Here is a 17,270-nt window from a genome sequence, read left to right as displayed (position 1 = left end):
AATAGGGATAGGCTACCAAATAAGGAAACATTTTGACTGGATATGAGAATTACCAAATGAGGGTAATCATTTGTTTGAGTGTTCATCTAAAAAATAAAATATAAAAAAAAGTTCGAGGTAATCATAACCGCAGCAGTGGAAACCTGGTGGAAACTCGGGTGGAAACAAGCCTGGCTTCTATTAACGTGCTCGGAGCTAATCTCGGAGTCGTTGTTTAGATCCGTTCTAGAGCCCGCCTACCCGTATCCGGACATTCGCACGCCGACTAGTCTCGCTTTGCCAGACTGTTGCTTCCGTCATACTATCTACATTCTAGTACATTGTGGAATAGTTGTCTGGATCATAGACTGTAAAATAAAAGAAAAAAAGGAAAAAAAAAAGGTCTGGATACATACTCATGTATGAACCTTAGGTATTGAATCATATAGTAAACAGAGTCCATTTCCGTAACCGCTCTAGACTAGACAGGACCTGCAAGCTTCAACTTCCAAAAATAAAAGCACACACGCCGGAAAAGGAATGATCAGAAGAAGAGAAAAAAAAGCAGAAGCAGCAGCCGCCAGCCGAACGGTCAAAACGTAAACACAGCAGCAGCCAGTCAGTCTCTCAGTACGACACCAACGCTGCTATACCTTGTTGCTCCATTAAAAAAAGTGTGCGTGTTCCCAGGACGCTTTATTTATGTACCCGTTGTTCCTCATGCCGTCGTGCGCTTTTCAACAGAGCTCTAACAGCCGAGGCACTTAGCCGCCGAGCTGCTAAAGTATAGCATTAAAGGGCGAAGACAATAAATCTGCAACAAAGATTAAGGAAAGTAACGCCTCCTCGCCACGCCGGGCCTTCCACCAGACTAGAGGTAATATAACGACATGTTAGCCTGGCGTCCTAGCATGCATGCTAGCTGTGGCTGCAAACCAACGCTGGATAGTATGTGCTGCTGCGTGTTGTTGACAGTTGAATGTCAGTTTAGCTGCCTGTCAGTTAGTTAGCAGCCGTGGACAACGACATGTTTAAATTGTGCGTTGTTTCCCCACGGTCGTTACTTGGAATTGTTGCGTCGTCTATAGATTATAATATATCGGACAACAACGAGCCCTTTAAACTCAGGAACCAACTGTTGTTTACAAAGCTCCAGACATGCAGCAACTCCAAACAAAAGCAACAGACAGACATGATAATGGCCTGTGTGTGAGAGAGAGCTAACACGCTGCTTATTATGTCATTTGTTGCTGCGAGATTATGTCTGCATTCAACTGTATACTTGGTTTTTCGTGGGTGTCGCACACCGTAAAATAGCAGATCTGCGATGTAGATCGGCTATTTTCGGTGTGCAGCCAGCCACTGAGCTGATCAGGTAACTAGTTGACTCACTGCATGCATGCAGTTAGTCATGTCCAGTTTGACGTGCAGCATATGGTGTTCAGTTTTCTTGTTGTGCACCTGCTGTCATGTGGGGAACAACTAGCTATAGATGGATGATGGACCTTTATTTGACCCCTTGGGGAAGTTCAGGTGTCATCACAGACCACAGTTGAGCTAGAAAAACAGAACAGTTAGGCTAAAGAGCAGGGATAGAACTATGATTAATTAAGATAGTAGTACAAAGTTAAGCATATGAAAATAAAATGGGTGTGTCTGATAGCCATCTGCCCTTGACTGATTTCAGAGATGTACTACTGATACCAGTTTTTCCTTCCCGATACTGATTCTGATACTTACCACAACTTGTGTATCGGTCGATACAAAGTACCAATTGATTGATTGAATAGTTTATTGATACCAGTCCATAGTACAGTGGTTCTCAAACTGGGATCCAGGGACCTTCAGCTGGTTCCCTGAGTGGGTTCCAAATGAAACTGAGAGTGTACACATGGAACCAAATTGACCCTTACCTTACACTCTCAGAGGTACATGAGGTCCTTGGTATTAAAAAAACATAAGTTTGAGAGCCACTGATATAGGAAATGGAATAGTTTTTTTAAAACACCTGTGTGAAGTTAGGGGCAGCACTCTAATCATCGTACATCATCATCATCATCAAGAATGGTAGTCCCAATTCATTATTATTTAGTTTAAAAAAAAGAATGTTAGTCCCTTATTGGCCAAGGTTTCCCACCGATATTATGACGTGAATTCTCCATTAATTGTCAATGGCATTTCATGTTTGTGTTCAGACAACACAAACATTAAACTCTATAGCTGTTTATAGGAGGGGCTAGCACCCCTCAAAAATCCATTCATAATGCAGTGCAGCTTCAAGTTAGTAAAACAATGTAATTTTACAGTAGCATTCAAAATATTACTGTAAATGAAATATCATGTTTTGATTGATTGATAACATTGCCTGCATGGACAAGCACAGGGAAGTACAGTACAATACAAGGTCTGCTAAAAGGATGAATCCAAGAAAGACTGTCGGCTTGTTTCCATTGTGATCCTCTAGCCGCAATTTGCAACTCTAGATTTTTTAAATAATGGGATGAATCTAATCATTCAATTGGATGAGCTGGGAGTCAATGGAGGGTATTGCATTAGAATCTAATGCAATACCCTCCATTGACTCCCAGCTCATCCAATTTGCGTTTGCGAACTGCTTGTATTGTATTGTAAAAAACGTTAAACTCACCAACATTGCAGCTCTATGCCAAGCTTCAATTATCCTCTTTCAATCTGCCAAGCTTTTGTTTCATAACAATCCACCGTAGACAGTTATGAGCTACTTTCTGCCAAGAAATTATCTGCAGGTTATTCTTTTTTTATTTATTATTTCTTATGAACGGGTCGTGCTGCTGCCTCCTGCATTATGTGCAAATTCTAAACAGGTGGTACGCAGGGCCGTTCAGTGATTTACGACGAGCGCTTCCAAACTCCAACACTTAGAAAAAGAATCACCTGCAGAGAATTTCTTGACAGAAAGTAACTGATAACATGTCTACGGTGGATTTTTATGAAACAAAAGCTCGGCAGATTGAAAGAGGATAATTCAAGCTACAATGTTGGTGAGTTTAATGTTTTTTAAAGCAGATCGCAAACGTAAATTGGATGAGTGGGGAGTCAATGGAGGGTATTGCAACTCTAGATTCATCCCATTATAAAAAACATTAATGACAGAGTACAGACATGTGATAAACTACATGGTTTCAGAATGGCATAGGCTGCCATACTCGCCGATATCAGCATTTTAGGCTTTATCAGTCGTTTTTCCAATAGTGGTGTCTAACAACATGTTTCATGCATGCGCACAGCCGTTCACTTTTATCTCTCAATCTACATTGCTCTCCATGGTTTTGATCATAACGGCAATGTTCTGTCCTCATTTCTGACTTAATCAAGCATCTCGTTTGGAATAATAACGCTTCTAAAGAGAGATCAGACGAGGTAGCGCAAGGTAGTAATGGAAAATTATACCTCCCGGTATTTGGGGGAAATGGAAGGTGGGGCTTTTCAGAGTAAAATCTGCCTCATCTGCTGGCCACTTTAGCGCCTTTATTCCGAAAGATTCCATGGCAAAAAAAGTGTTAATATAAGTGCAATATAATGAGAATGAGGTAGTTGCTATCACTCATGAATTTGGTCCTCTACAGGCTCTCCTTCGGGCAGAGGTAGGATAAAAGAGACGGGATGGCGGACACAGACAGCAAATCCACGGTGCTCAACGGTAAAGGATTGGCAATGCAACTTATTGATTTTCAGGACATGCAGTGAACAGTTCAAACTAGCTTTGATCCTTTATACTGTACGACGTACTAGTTAATTGTTTAGCAAGCTTGTGTGGCTGTGTGTGCCAGGTGGCGCAGAGGATCAAGATCCAGGAGAGGACAGACAGGCGGAGGGCGATTCCGGAATTGTGGAGGGGGATTCCTCTGGGATCAAAGAGGGACAAGCGGAGACCTCCTCTGAAACAGGTGACCTCACTCTCCTGAGCACTTGAGTAGGCTACGTAACCTAATTCATTAATTGCATACTGTAACATGATGTTCTTATGAAAAAGCTTGAATTTCTTTTGACGCTTTCTTCACACCTGAACCGTTTGGTCAAGGCTCTGCTGCAGCTCCCAGACAAGCAGATGAGGAGTCGGGGGACAAGCCTATGCCAGAGGCCGGCGGAGACGAGGGAGAAGACACAGACAGCATGGACGGCAGCGGCATGTACTCCATGACCGAGGAAGCTGAGAAGGAGAGTGAGGGAGGGAGAAAGACCAAAGAGAAAGACGCAGGAAAGAGAGCCACGAGAAAGCGGAACCGCCCAGGTGGTGGCAGTGGAAGAGGAGGCGGCGCCAACCGCTCCTCCAGCTCGGACGACGACAACGACGATGATGATGACGATGACGAGGAAGAAGATGATCCTGAGGAAGAGGAAGAAGAGGACGAGCAGGCCATGGAGGCGTGGCTGGGGGCGGAGCTCCGCGACATGCGTGGACCCGGCTGGCGGGCCGTGCCGTCGCTGCGCTCCCGGGAGATCGGCAGGAACTCGTACCAGTTTGTGAGACGCGTGTGTGGCGCACGCGGCCTGGTCCAGCGTCTCGAGCTCCAGGGGCGCCTGGAAAGGCACACAGGTTGCGTCAATACCCTGCACTTCAACCCCTCGGGCACACGCCTCGCCTCGGGAAGTGACGACCTGCGCGTGGTCATCTGGGACTGGGCCATCCGCCACGCTGCGCTGGAGTTCGATAGCGGACACAAGAGCAATGTATTTCAGGTGAGCTTGTGAGAAGAGATCAGTTGGGATTAATACTGTATTAGTCCCCTAAGGGGGACATTCTGTGTTACAGCAGCACAGAATAAGACAAGTAAAAAGTGCATAGTAGGCAATAAAGTTGGAAGCACGAATGTGAGGGAAAGAGTACCTAGGAGGTTGTTTATGTAAATTACTAGACTGAAATCACGGCCCTGAGCAGAGAATTTAGATGTATGTACTATGTAGTCATGAGTTATTAACTGCGTGGTGTTTTGTTTTTAGCCAGTTATTCTGCTAAGTTCGGTAATGTATTTATTACTTTGGAGAAAATGTAGGATTATTTTTTTCTTCTAAAATGAAATAATGGAAAATGTACGTGATATGTGATATGGCTGGAGCTCTGAATAGACATGTATTGATGCCGGTATGGTCCTTGTATGAGAAATGTCATCCCAAGGATAGGGTGAATAAATCTTGTTTAAATGTTTCGATTTTTGTAGGAGATAGGAGTGATTAGTCAAAAGATTTGTCTTGGCTCATGGCCATGAAGCCATTTAAAATCCAGAGCATGCACTGGACGCTGATATCCGGGCGTTCTGTTTTTGCTCTGCCTTTGTCCTCAGGCTAAGTTCCTGCCCCACAGTGGAGACTCCACCTTGGCCATGTGTGCTCGAGACGGACAAATCAGAGTGGCTGAGCTCTCTGCCACCCAGCGCTGCAAGACTACCAAGAGGGTGGCACAGCATAAAGGAGCAGCTCACAAGGTAATAATAATAATAATAGAGCTGCAACAGTTAATCAAAATAAACGATTTAGTACTTTTTTTAATGGATTTGAATAAAATTGATTTGGGAGTATTTTTTTTAAATCTTAAATCTTAGTGTTCACACCTTTGGCAGACAATGAGTTAACTCAGTGTTCAAGTGTGAACACTAAGATTTCTCAGTGTTCACACTGCGAGGTATGACGAGATTTCTCACCATATTGTGTCTTCAGTGGTTTACGGTCGATGGCACTATTCGCTACACTATGAGTATCTGCTCTCCTGGACAGCTGCTCTTCCTGGTCTGCCTGGACCCTACCCGACCCGACCCAGGCCGGGTCGGGTAGGGTCGGGTTCGGGCAGAAATTGAGAACTCTAGTATATATACGGACTTGGTATATGACGCCACCTATCGTCGACGTACGTATATGTACGTACCTGGGGTACGTGCTCTGGGTTAATTAAATAATGATTTATTCTGGCATTGGCAACGTTTTTCCCACAAAATACTACAAGCTCGCAAGAGCTTGTGACATGTATTATTATTTGTCCGACAAAGTGTAAGTGGTTAATCAGACTAATCGCTGCTAAACCAAAACTTCTCTCCTGTGACAGAAGGTCTGGCTTTTGTTTTGTTTGGATTGCCTCTTTCTTATTTGTTTGCATTACCTTTACCCATGTATTCAGTGTCTCAGCTGGGTGTGGGTGGGTGTGTGCGTATTTGTGTGTGGGGTAGAGTTGTTCTACAACATTGACTGACTGACACTGTGTGTGTGTGTGTGTGTGTGTGTGTGTGTGTGTGTGTGTGTGTGTGTGTGTGTGTGTGTTGCCGTGCCCGCTAGCTGGCCTTGGAGCCAGACTCGCCCTGCTCCTTTCTGTCGGCTGGAGAAGATGCTGTGGTATTTGGTATTGACCTGCGTCTAGACAGAGCGGCCAAGTGAGTGATCTCCACACACACACACCATGGCTTTCGTTTCTGATTGAAGCCCATCACACACCGTCTGCAACGCGTTGCCGCGCGGCGCGGCCTGGAAAATAGAACTGGTTCTATCGGCGCGCCAGGCGACGCGGCATGACGCGGCATGATGCGGCGGACGGAGCCGGTGTGCGATAGGTTCATTGAAAATAATGGAGGTGTCGCGCGGCGGACGCAGCCGGTGTGTGGTGGGCTTCAGACAGAGGGTTTTATTTAGAGTTCAAGGTGACACTTGTATTTCACCATTTCGTTTAAGTGTGTGACTGAAGTAGTGACTGTGAATCAAGGTTTGCTATAACAATGAATCAAAGTCCAGGACTAGTCTAATTGTCATGGTGGTCCTGATTCATGCAACATTACACCTTGTCTGAACACATAAGTGACAGTCATGTAAAATAAATAAACACATATTCAAGACACAACAAATAAGAGTACATTAAAAAAAAAGTACGGCCTGCACTAAATGAAGTACGCTACCTTCAGTACGAACCTTTTCCAGTAACCAATACTGTGTTAAACATTTAAATACAGTACTTCTGTAAATGTACACCATCACAGACACAAACTCTTGCTACATGTATGTAACTTATGTTCATATGACCTAAAGCCCGCTTTGCTCCATTCCATTGTGTCCCTCTCTCCGTATGTGACAGTAAACTGGTGGTGGTGAAGGAGGGAGACAAGAAAGTTGGGCTGTACACCATCTTCGTGAACCCAGCCAACACGCACCACTTTGCTGTCGGCGGGAGAGATCAGTATGTCAGGTGAGACCTAAGGATGACATGACCTGGAGGTGATGATGGTGGTGACTGATGATTAATTGCAAGTTCAAAGCTGAATTGATCCAAATTGGACATTTTGACAAGCTATATGCAAAGCAAATTAAATAGCCTTATTCGCAGCATGCACAAGAAATGTGGCTCTGAACGGCTTCAGTGCTTTGCGAATTTTGCCACGGATAGACACACTGACTACACCAATCAGGTTCTTAACCTGTGGGGGTCCCCAGATGACAGTGAAGTGACAATTGAAGGACTTTTAATACTCAGAAAGAAAGAAAATGTTAAGACCATTACTGCATCAACAGCGGGCACGGTGGCACACTTGGTAGTGCTGTCGTTTCTGTGTGGAGTGTAGGTACCCTCACAAAAAACATGCAGTAATCCTGGTCTCTAAACTGCCTCCCCCTGGCCAGCCGGGGCGCCTGATGGAGGGGAAAGGAACTGGTTGTAATAACGTGATCCTTCCACGCGCTACGTCCAACCAGGGAAACTCCCCCTGTCAGGTGTAAAGGAGCAACTTGGACACTCAGGCATGAAAGAAGCATGAGTTCAAGTCCGTTGCTCTCCCCATGTCCCCCATATATGGGGACTAGGTTGGCGGGGGAGGGTGTGTAGAGCCCAGGATCACATTAGATAGTTGACACAGGGGTGAAAAATGGGTTATCGTGGGATAAAAATGATATATATATAAAAAAAAGTCATCAACAAACTATACAATAAGAACTGGTCAAACATTGGCCAATTGTCAAATGATATAATCTTTGTAAATAGCTGATCTACAAGCTCAAAACATCTCGCTTTGTGAGGCGTTGAGCTTGTAGATTGGGTATTTACACAATATTTACACAATTGTGGAAATGAAAATGGAGTCATTAGCCTCAACGCCTATTCCAAGTGCATATGAGGATGGTGTCCCCAGTTCAAATATGCTTATTTGCATGACCCCGCAGGGTCATGGCCTGAAAAGGTTGAGAACCATTCCCATTTTTGGCCTTTCTTCTTCACACTATCTAGGATCTATGATCAGAGGAAGATTAATGAGAACGAAAACAACGGGGTGCTGAAAAAGTTCTGTCCATCTCACCTGGTGGCCAGTGAGTCCAAAACCAACATCACATGCTTGGTCTACAGCCACGATGGCACAGGTAAAACTATGTTCCCTCCCTGCATGCGCACCCTGACTCATAGCTTTCCCAGCTTTTTGCTTTTAAAGTGACACTTCAGGATTGTATAGTTGTGGTGGTGCGCTTGGGAGATGACTGGTTGGTGCGTCACCCATGTAATTTCATTGTCACTGGTTTGATTCTGTCTGGAGAACTTTGTTGCATGGCAACCATCCATTCTGCCTTTGCTTTTCTATCTCTCTTTGCTGTCCAAATAAAGCAATTAATGACAAAATGATCCGTAAAAAGTAAATAACGAAACAGTCTGTAGTCGGTCCCTAATCAACTTCAAATGTTTCTCACATCACTAGCTGTCTGTTTTCCTTTAAATTGGCAAGACCTATCTGTTGTAGTTCGTAGACATTTTGAGCAATGGTCTTTGATTTAGTTTTTTGGTACACGGGTACAGTGTGAATTGCACGTCTTTTAAACGCTGCTTCGTCTTCGTCTGCTGCTTTCTGATGGAATTCGTCCAGCTGGCCTCCGTGGTCTTGAGAGCTAGGTTTGTTCTCCTGACATCAGAGTGGCATTGATCTGACCTCGTCCCTGTAGGCAGACCTGACGTCGTTGACCATCTTACTTGCATACAGTACTTGATGATGACATGAAGCCGAGCGTGGCTCATAATAAAAAGCTGATTTATCTGTTGGATTCCATCTGTTCAGAGCTCCTGACCAGTTACAACGACGAGGACATCTACTTGTTTGACTCCAGCCACAGTGACGGAGCCGACTACCTCAGGAGATACAAGGGACATCGCAACAATGCCACAGGTACAGAAGAATGAAAAATAACATTCACCAAAACCCTTTCAATATTGTACCCCTTGGTTGGTAGGTCTATTGGTTGGTGTACCGGTATGATCGGTATGCCTGAAACTCATCAAGTGAGAGGTTCAGTGGTGCAAAAACTAAGCGTTATTTTTTAATCGGTTAAAGTCCCAGCCCTATGAAAATGTAAACACACATCCATCAGAAATGTTCACGTTATGGAAGGTTCCCATCATAGATTTTTCACGTTGCTAGGCCAGCCACAGTGACTTGGACCTTACATATTATAGCGCATGCATAAAGTGAGTGACAAAGTGAGTTTAACGTTGTTTCGTGCAATCAGATAGGACTTTTTGGATTTATGGGCTGTCAAGGCCAGAAAGTATTTTGTTGCCACTCAGTAGGCGTTCCAGAACCATAACCTCAGTTTGAGGATGTCGCATGCATACCCTCTATTCAGCTGCCAGGCTCAGCCAGTAAAAGCATACCAGGATTTGACTGGTGTTAACCCATTTCGTACATAATACGTCCTGAAACGTCATAAGGATTGGAACCGAGAGGTGCCTTAGACGTCTGTGGACGTCCAAACGACATCCAAACGACACGGGGCGAGATAAGAATATTCAGAATTATTCCTATTTTTTTTTTGGCATTTCGCTTTTCGCTTGCCGTATGCTAACGCTCTGTGCAACTATTAGCTTGTCATTGACTCCCATGTTAGCGCGGCGGAAAGAATGACTCGTATCTCCTGATCCAGGGCGCTCTCCGTGGTGATGAAAGGATCGATATGCTGGCGCTGCATTTCTGCTCCTCATCCGTCTCTCCCGCAAAATATGAACTCTTTTTGGAGCGTATATAAATATATTAAGATGATCAGAGATTGTGAGGTCACTTTGTCAGTCAACTTTTTTAAGAAAGTATTTCCGGTTCATGGCTTTCAAAATAAAAGCGATCACTACTCTGGCGATTACTCTGGCGCAAGCAACGCCTTTATTTTGATGCAGTTCCGGTACTAAATGTGTTAATGTATCATCTTGCCTCACACAAGCATTTACCAATAGCCAGCATCTGATGCTGCTGCTATCCCTATGAATCCCTACAATGGTAAATGTTTGTAATTATGCACCAAAACATTTTTTTGTCAAAAGAAACGATCCTCCGGGCAATAGCTGCGTTGCAGCTGTGCTCTTGTTGTTTACACTTGACAAACTTTTGTACTTGGTGCAGCGGAAAATCACCATTTGGCTTGTGTTAAAGATGTCATGGTGTTTCAAATAAACATCACCCACTATCCCGCCTCCTCCCTCACACAGTGAAGGGAGTTAACTTCTACGGTCCGAGCAGTGAGTTTGTGGTCAGTGGCAGCGACTGTGGACACATCTACCTGTGGGACAAAAACTCTGCCCGCATCGTCCAGTTTATGGAGGGGGACAGAGGGGGAGTGGTAAGTACGAGCAAACCAGGGAAGTTTGAGAACTACTGATTTAGAAGGTCTTAATAATGGGCTAATGTAGATGACACACCGGTGTGATGCTTCTTGGGGGTTGCTCACCTCGGTCCTTATCTCTCTGTGCAGGTGAACTGTCTGGAGCCCCACCCCCACCTGCCCGGTATGGCCACCAGCGGCCTTGATCATGATGTCAAACTGTGGGCCCCTACTGCTGAGAACCCCACAGGACTCAAGGGCCTAAAAGAGGTAACCATTTCATATCTAGTACACACTTTTTTTTATCTAACCCTCTATAAATATATAAAATCACACCTGTGTGAAGTGAGGGGCGCTCTAATAAATTATTGACCTTATACCAACCTTGAAACATGCCTTAGTTACGTCCCCAAGAATAGTGGTCCCTTATTGGCCAAGGGTTTCCACCAACATACCGACAGCCGATTTGCTCAGTCAGACACACATGACATAAATTATCATTGTCAATGGCATTTAATGTTTGTGACAGAATCTACAAGATAGCTGTATATAGGAGGGGCTAGCGCCCTTCAAAAATAAGTAAGTAAAGTTGTTTGTCCGGTGCTCCGATGCGTATGCCGTGGCTGCATGATTTGAGAGTGACGTAATGAAGATATGTATCAATGCCAGGGTATAACTGGCTCTAGATGGTGACGTAATAAAGGTAGGTTTCAGATTACGTGCATGTATACATAGAGGCAATACCTTTAATCCACCCGACACTGAAACATATCTTTATTACGTCACCATCGAGAGCCAGTTATACCCTGTACCCCAATTAACCTAGTAAAGAAAGCGGACTCGCCGTTTTTCTTCTTCTCGAAGCCTCTGGGAAAAGTAGTTTCCGCGGTAAAATTACATATACATAAGGTAATGCCTCTATGTATACATATATGTAATCTGAAACCTACCTTTATTACGTCACCATCGAAAGCCAGTTATATCACTCACCTGTATTAATTACATCATTGCTTGTTATGCTTTGTAGTTCCTGTTGTTGATTACGTAACCGATCAATCGTTTTAAAATGTTAAACCTAATAACTCAACATTGAAACCAATATTTCACAGAGAGGCTGAGATTTGAAAGTCCGTAGCGGTCGACATTACTTGCTCGTGTGCAACGCGCAAGCTAGCAGGCACTCTAGTAGTGCCGTTCTAGTTATTATTATTATTATTATTATATGCTTTTTGGAATGGCTGGAAAATGGAAATGAAGAGTTTACATAGTACACATAGTGTATAGTACACATAGTGTATGCATAAACTTTCCTTAATGATTATATCTGGTTTCAGTATTTATTTATGATGTATTTTCTCTATTATTAAGGTTATTGTAACGGTCAATTTGTATTGGGGATGGGGAGGCAGGGGTCACGAGACATGGTCAAAGCATTTCCGGGGGTCCTCAGCCAAAAACATTGACAACCCCTGGATTAGACAATGCCACAGCAGTCTGAGAAGCAGAGAAACATTGTTGTGTGACCTCACAGTTGTTTTTGTTGATGTTTCTCTGGTTGCCAAGGTGATGAAGAAGAACAAGCGTGAGCGTGATGATGACAGTGTGCGTCATGGCGACCAGTACGACACCCAGCTCCTGTGGTTCCTGATGAGACACATGAGGAACAGGCGGCCCCAGAGGGTAGGCTTCCAGGGCACTGTACATTTTGGTTTGTGAAAACAATTCTGTGGACATTGTGTCAATATTTGAAATATGGCATCCAGGGCAGGATGCTTAACTCCTTCCACGCTAGCACTGTAGGCCGCCCCCTACAGTGCTAGCGTGGAAGGAGTTAAGCATCACCAGTGCCAGACGTTTTTGACCAACACTAGGGCTGACCCCAAAAAATCGATTAATCGACGTTCGTTCGATAAGCATGGGAATCGATCTTGAAATAACAATCGATTATTCTATAATAAAAAAAAAGCGGCCCATTTTGGTCCCCCAGCCATGCTTGCGCCTCGCAACGAGTCCTCTTTCCCCCCTCGTGTTAACAACAAGGAAGTCAACTGAGTCAGTGCGTGAATGGTGAGTGCGTGCACAGAAAATTCCAAGATCTGTAAGCTCATGCGCTGTGGACGCTTGGAGCTTGTATGTACACGGAATGACAATAAACATTTCACAGAACCACTTTGAATTAAAACAATCGTTGTGGGAGTATAATGGCACGAATGAAACACGGGTTGTTCAAGGACGCGCTGTGATTGGCCAGTCGCTGCGATTGGCAGCCTAAACCTAACCTCAGTAAAACTACACCTAACCCTACCATCAGTAAACTTAACTTGCCTGGGGGCGTGGTTATAAACACAACCCGTGTTGGATTTAGTATGTCGCGGAAGTGAATGGTCCGTGCAATCATAGTTTTTGGCATATCTAAGTCAAATTAAGCTCTAATCAAGCCCCGAAAATATTATGAGCCATAATGCAAATAAATACGGTGTGCGTGCACGAGGGGATTTTGGTCATTTTTAGGTGGACACGATCGGTCGTTAGCTAAAAATTCTATTTAAATTATAAATCCTGGATAAACCACAATAAATAAAATCTCATTCTCTCGGGCAAGGCTACCTGTGCAAGGGTAAGTTTATATCGTTCTCAGTATTCAAAGAGTTGACTTCAACTCGTTATTGACATGGACAAAAAATTGTTTTTATTTGACAGCCTTGCTGCACTGGCAGTTTGCCCTAAAAAATATGGCAATGCCAAAGACCAAGTGGCCAATCTGGTTTGATTTGACATCATTGTCAAACCAGTGTAAGGGGATCATCATTAGCTGCTTAATACGCTTAATTTGTCCACTTTCTAGATGGCTGGGCTGAAACGTGCCCATACTGTAAGTGCACTGACGAGGCATCCGCCAATATTAATATTGGGAATAGTTGATAATGATCAAATTGATCATTGTCGTTGATATCTGGCTTTATGTGAGTGTAGAGACACAGGAAACCATATAACACAATTTTCTGACCGGAATCAAACCAGAGATATTGCAATTATGTGCTTGATGGTTGATGGTGCCTTTTCGTGTCGATTTGTTGATATGATTTATTTTTTTAATTATGACAAAAACTCTGTGTCCACAGACTCGTCGTGAGGGTGGGGAAGGTGACACGGATGAGTCCTGGAGCTCTCCAGACTCCTCTGACGAAGAGGAAGGAGCGCCGGACCACGTCCAGTGCATGTCCTCCTGAGCCATACATGCATACAAACAACACACACACACACACACACACACACACACACACACACACTTTATTGTTCTAGAATTGATGCACATAGGCAAGCATGATTGGCACACACAAGGCACACATCAATGTACAAATACATTTTACTCATAGGGAGAGTGACCGAGATGCTTAAAACCTGGTTTTCCCACGAGACAACAGTGTACAAATGGGGGACTAGACATACGCCCTTCCAGTGTCCTGATTTTTGACTATTGTATGAAGAAAGTTCTGATGTGCGCTTATGTCCCTATAAACCACTTGGAGGTCCCCTGGTTGTGTGGTTATGTGGTTGTGTGGTTGTGTGTGTGTGTGTGTGGGTGGGTGTGTGTGTGGGGTTGTGTGTGTGTGTGTGTGTGTGTGTGTGTGTGTGTGTGAGAGACAGAGAGAGAGAGAGAGTGAACGGCAAAACGCCTCCACATTGAGCACCCTTTAGTAAGCTATAGAACACCAGCATCCAAGCTCCATCCTTCTCCTTCCCTTATAGCACGTCACCATTCTCTCCCCTTTGTAGCGTAGTCTATTTATATAAGAGGGGTTTAGCAGGAGGGCTTAAGCCTGATTGTACCCACTCCTTTCCCCTTACACCTCACTTTTTCCCCTTACACCTCCCTGTTTCAACACCAAACCTCAGTAAGGGTGACTGACTACACACTGTACGATATTGGCCCTCTTGTCCAACATAAAATGTTCATATCGTAGCATAACAGTGGGTGGAGAAAATGTCATGAGCGTTTGGCATCGATCAGTGTGACATCGTCACTGAATGATAATACTTTGGCTGATGTTGGTTGTAGTATCGTCAGAATGAGAGAGGTAGGCTCAATTCAACGTACGCAGTCTGGCGACAGTGTCACACTGTCACATGTAATGGATGTATGTAATGGCCAGAATTGAGCAGTGTGCAAGTACCTTAATAGGTTGTGTCCATTATTTGTCTTTTAGTCCCGCTTAGCAGCAGATGCTCTCAGGATGGCTGTGTCACTCCTGCTTAGCAGCAGATGCTCTCAGTATGGCTGTGTCGCTCTGTCGGTTTCTTCACCACTTTGGTCCCAAACAACATATTGGATTGCCATGGGGTTGGCTGTGTACCTCCCATGAACCCCAGTGAAAGCCTAAGGATTTTGGTGACCTCATGGCATTCCTCTTTGCCAAGCTTTCCACTTGCAAACAAGTTATCTCAGAATCCAATGGGAAGATTGCTGTGAAACTTGAGTGCTTTCATGCTCTCTGGGAGGTTAACCCAAACTAGATGAGTGACCCCGTATGCTATGATCCTCCATGCGCCTCCTTGAGGCCAATATATCAAAGGATGCACCCTACAGATGTTGGTGGCCCCCCATGGCTTGTCATTTAGCGAGTTGGGTGTAAGGAGCAATACAGACTCTAGGGACTGCTAACAGGGCTTTTAGATACTAGAGTCTTGTGTTTTTGCTCACTCATATGACTACTAGGTTTCCACATGCCGTCTCTCCCCCTCAGACTCCTCAGAAACTACACCATCCCCTCCATTAGCCTTTTCCCGCACAACTGGGTGCACTTGTAATCAGGGATGTTTTTTGGTTTGAGATGACGACAAAAATGTGCACTTGTGTACTGTGTACCAAAGGGGGAATGAGTGAATAATTAATGTCTTTGTTAATGTCAGTTGCTTGCACTTACCGCTTCATTGGAATGCTTCCCCTGGTTAATTAAAAGTGTGTTCATTTCAGGTCATACAGGTATTCATCCTGTAAGATATATATATATATTTTTTTTTCTGCTTTTGTTTTATTTGAGTGCGGGGGGGGGTCTTTTTGCACTTAGCAGGCGTGTCTGAGCGCCAAGCCGAGAGAAGGAAGAGAGAAACTTCCACTTTGCTTCCACCAGCACCCCTTTTGCGCTTTTTCACATCAGTCCTGGACAAGAAACCCTCTCCTCATTCCCCGGATTGTGGACATGAGAATTCATGAAGCTGACTGAAGTTATAACCAGACAGTATATTAATTTAATAATGTGCATATAGGCACTGTTCCTGGACTGTCTGGGAACTGTGGGCTTTCTCAGAAGATGGGCCACCTTTTTGTCGAATACAGGTGAAACAGACCTGGGTCAATTTGTACTTGAAACACTGCCTAATGAGCCACTTGAGTGAGTTGAGATTGCTAGCTGGGTTTTCGTTTATTGGACAAATGTATTCAATTTGTTCACACTGTGTTTCTCAACTGCTTTCCTTAGGAATTGGGGACACAGGCTGGCTGTTTTCTATTCTACCCAGATAGTACATTGCTTTCACCAATGTCCCAGGTCTAAATTATGGCTATATTGTCGCTGTTGTACAATTAAGTATAAAATGGAGTTTAAGTAGTCTCACATAGCCAGACAATCAGATCTCCATGTGCTGATACATCTGGTAACATTTTCTCAAACTGGCTCAAACAATTTGGAAATTAAAACATTACTGCATTGCAGAGCCAGTGCAAAGATTGGTTTTCAAAGCAGTAGACAGAGGATTGTTAGATGCCATTCTTGTAGCCGTTATGCCCAGATATATTTTGATGTCAATCACCAGACATATCAGAAGGTGGAGCTCTACGATTGTCTAGCTATGCAAGAAGACTAGGGTTGAAGTTGTTAACCATTCCCAGGAAATACTTTTGACCCAGGTCTAGTATCTGAGAGGTTCCACATACCACTTGAGATGAGGGGTATCTTGCACTTCTCTTGTATCAATGGGGGGGGGGGGTCAGTATGCTTGCCAGGCATTCGTTTTGTGTGAGAGCGATAGAGCCCCAGCTTTTCTCATTTTCTATGAGAACTCTAGTTAGTTGAATTTATATGTACATATATAAATATATATTAAAAATGTAAAGAGAAAGGAAAAATAAAAGTTCGTTAGAAACTGTTTGACTTCCAAAAGAAAAAAATAAATGTTTGATTGGTATTGATCCAGAGGTTTATATTCTATACTGTATAAGGAAAAAGTACTTTTGAAAATGAGGGGGGAAAAAACTGTTGACTTTGAGACATTGTTTAGTTTTCCCTTTACAGACTACATTAAGAACAGGAAAACAGTCTGTTTGATCATGAATAGCCTAGTTTTGGATCCATCATGTAAAGACACAAAATTACACTTTTTAAATATTTATCTGTTGGATAACCAGACATTCATATCCAGATTTTCCTACTGACTGTCTTATTTGTTTTTTGTTCTTGTATTGTATACATTACATATTAAGGCTTTTGATCAATTTTCTTTCTCCACCACTGCCTGATATTGTGTTCTACCAGTTCAGTTGGACATGTACGATTTGTGCAATAAACAAAAAGACAGTGCTCTTTGTGTAGTCATTATTAGAGTTCGACCCTATATCATTTAGGCAACTATGCTTTTATTTTTATTTTTTACAAAATATCGTTCCAGATTGTAAATCAATATATTGTCATGTTTTCTGTCTGTGCGTATAAATT

At 43.6% G+C, this 17,270-nt stretch overlaps 1 protein-coding gene across 2 annotated transcripts; it reads left to right on the top strand.

Annotated features, from left to right (window-relative positions):
* The first annotated feature begins 519 nt into the window (after positions 1 to 519).
* dcaf8 (DDB1 and CUL4 associated factor 8) lies at positions 520 to 17,135 on the top strand. 2 transcript variants are annotated; one of them, XM_080778815.1, is made up of 13 exons: positions 520 to 856; positions 3,585 to 3,658; positions 3,789 to 3,905; positions 4,052 to 4,698; positions 5,301 to 5,441; positions 6,283 to 6,377; positions 7,070 to 7,180; positions 8,213 to 8,343; positions 9,027 to 9,134; positions 10,445 to 10,575; positions 10,708 to 10,827; positions 12,121 to 12,237; positions 13,680 to 17,135. In XM_080778815.1, the coding sequence occupies exons 2-13, from the start codon at positions 3,622 to 3,624 to the stop codon at positions 13,785 to 13,787; spliced, it is 1,863 nt and encodes a 620-aa protein (XP_080634941.1). In that variant the 5' UTR covers positions 520 to 856; positions 3,585 to 3,621; the 3' UTR covers positions 13,788 to 17,135. The 2 variants fall into 2 exon arrangements, with proteins under 2 accessions (XP_080634941.1, XP_080634940.1); XM_080778814.1 differs by having other exon boundaries at positions 4,040 to 4,698.
* The last annotated feature ends 135 nt before the right edge of the window (positions 17,136 to 17,270 follow it).

Source organism: Protomyctophum bolini (genome assembly GCF_963924005.1).
Source record: "Protomyctophum bolini genome assembly, chromosome: 12".
In the NCBI taxonomy this organism is placed as follows: domain Eukaryota; kingdom Metazoa; phylum Chordata; class Actinopteri; order Myctophiformes; family Myctophidae; genus Protomyctophum; species Protomyctophum bolini.
Note: the sequence above shows the minus strand (reverse complement) of the source record. Positions and strands in the feature narration are given on the sequence as shown.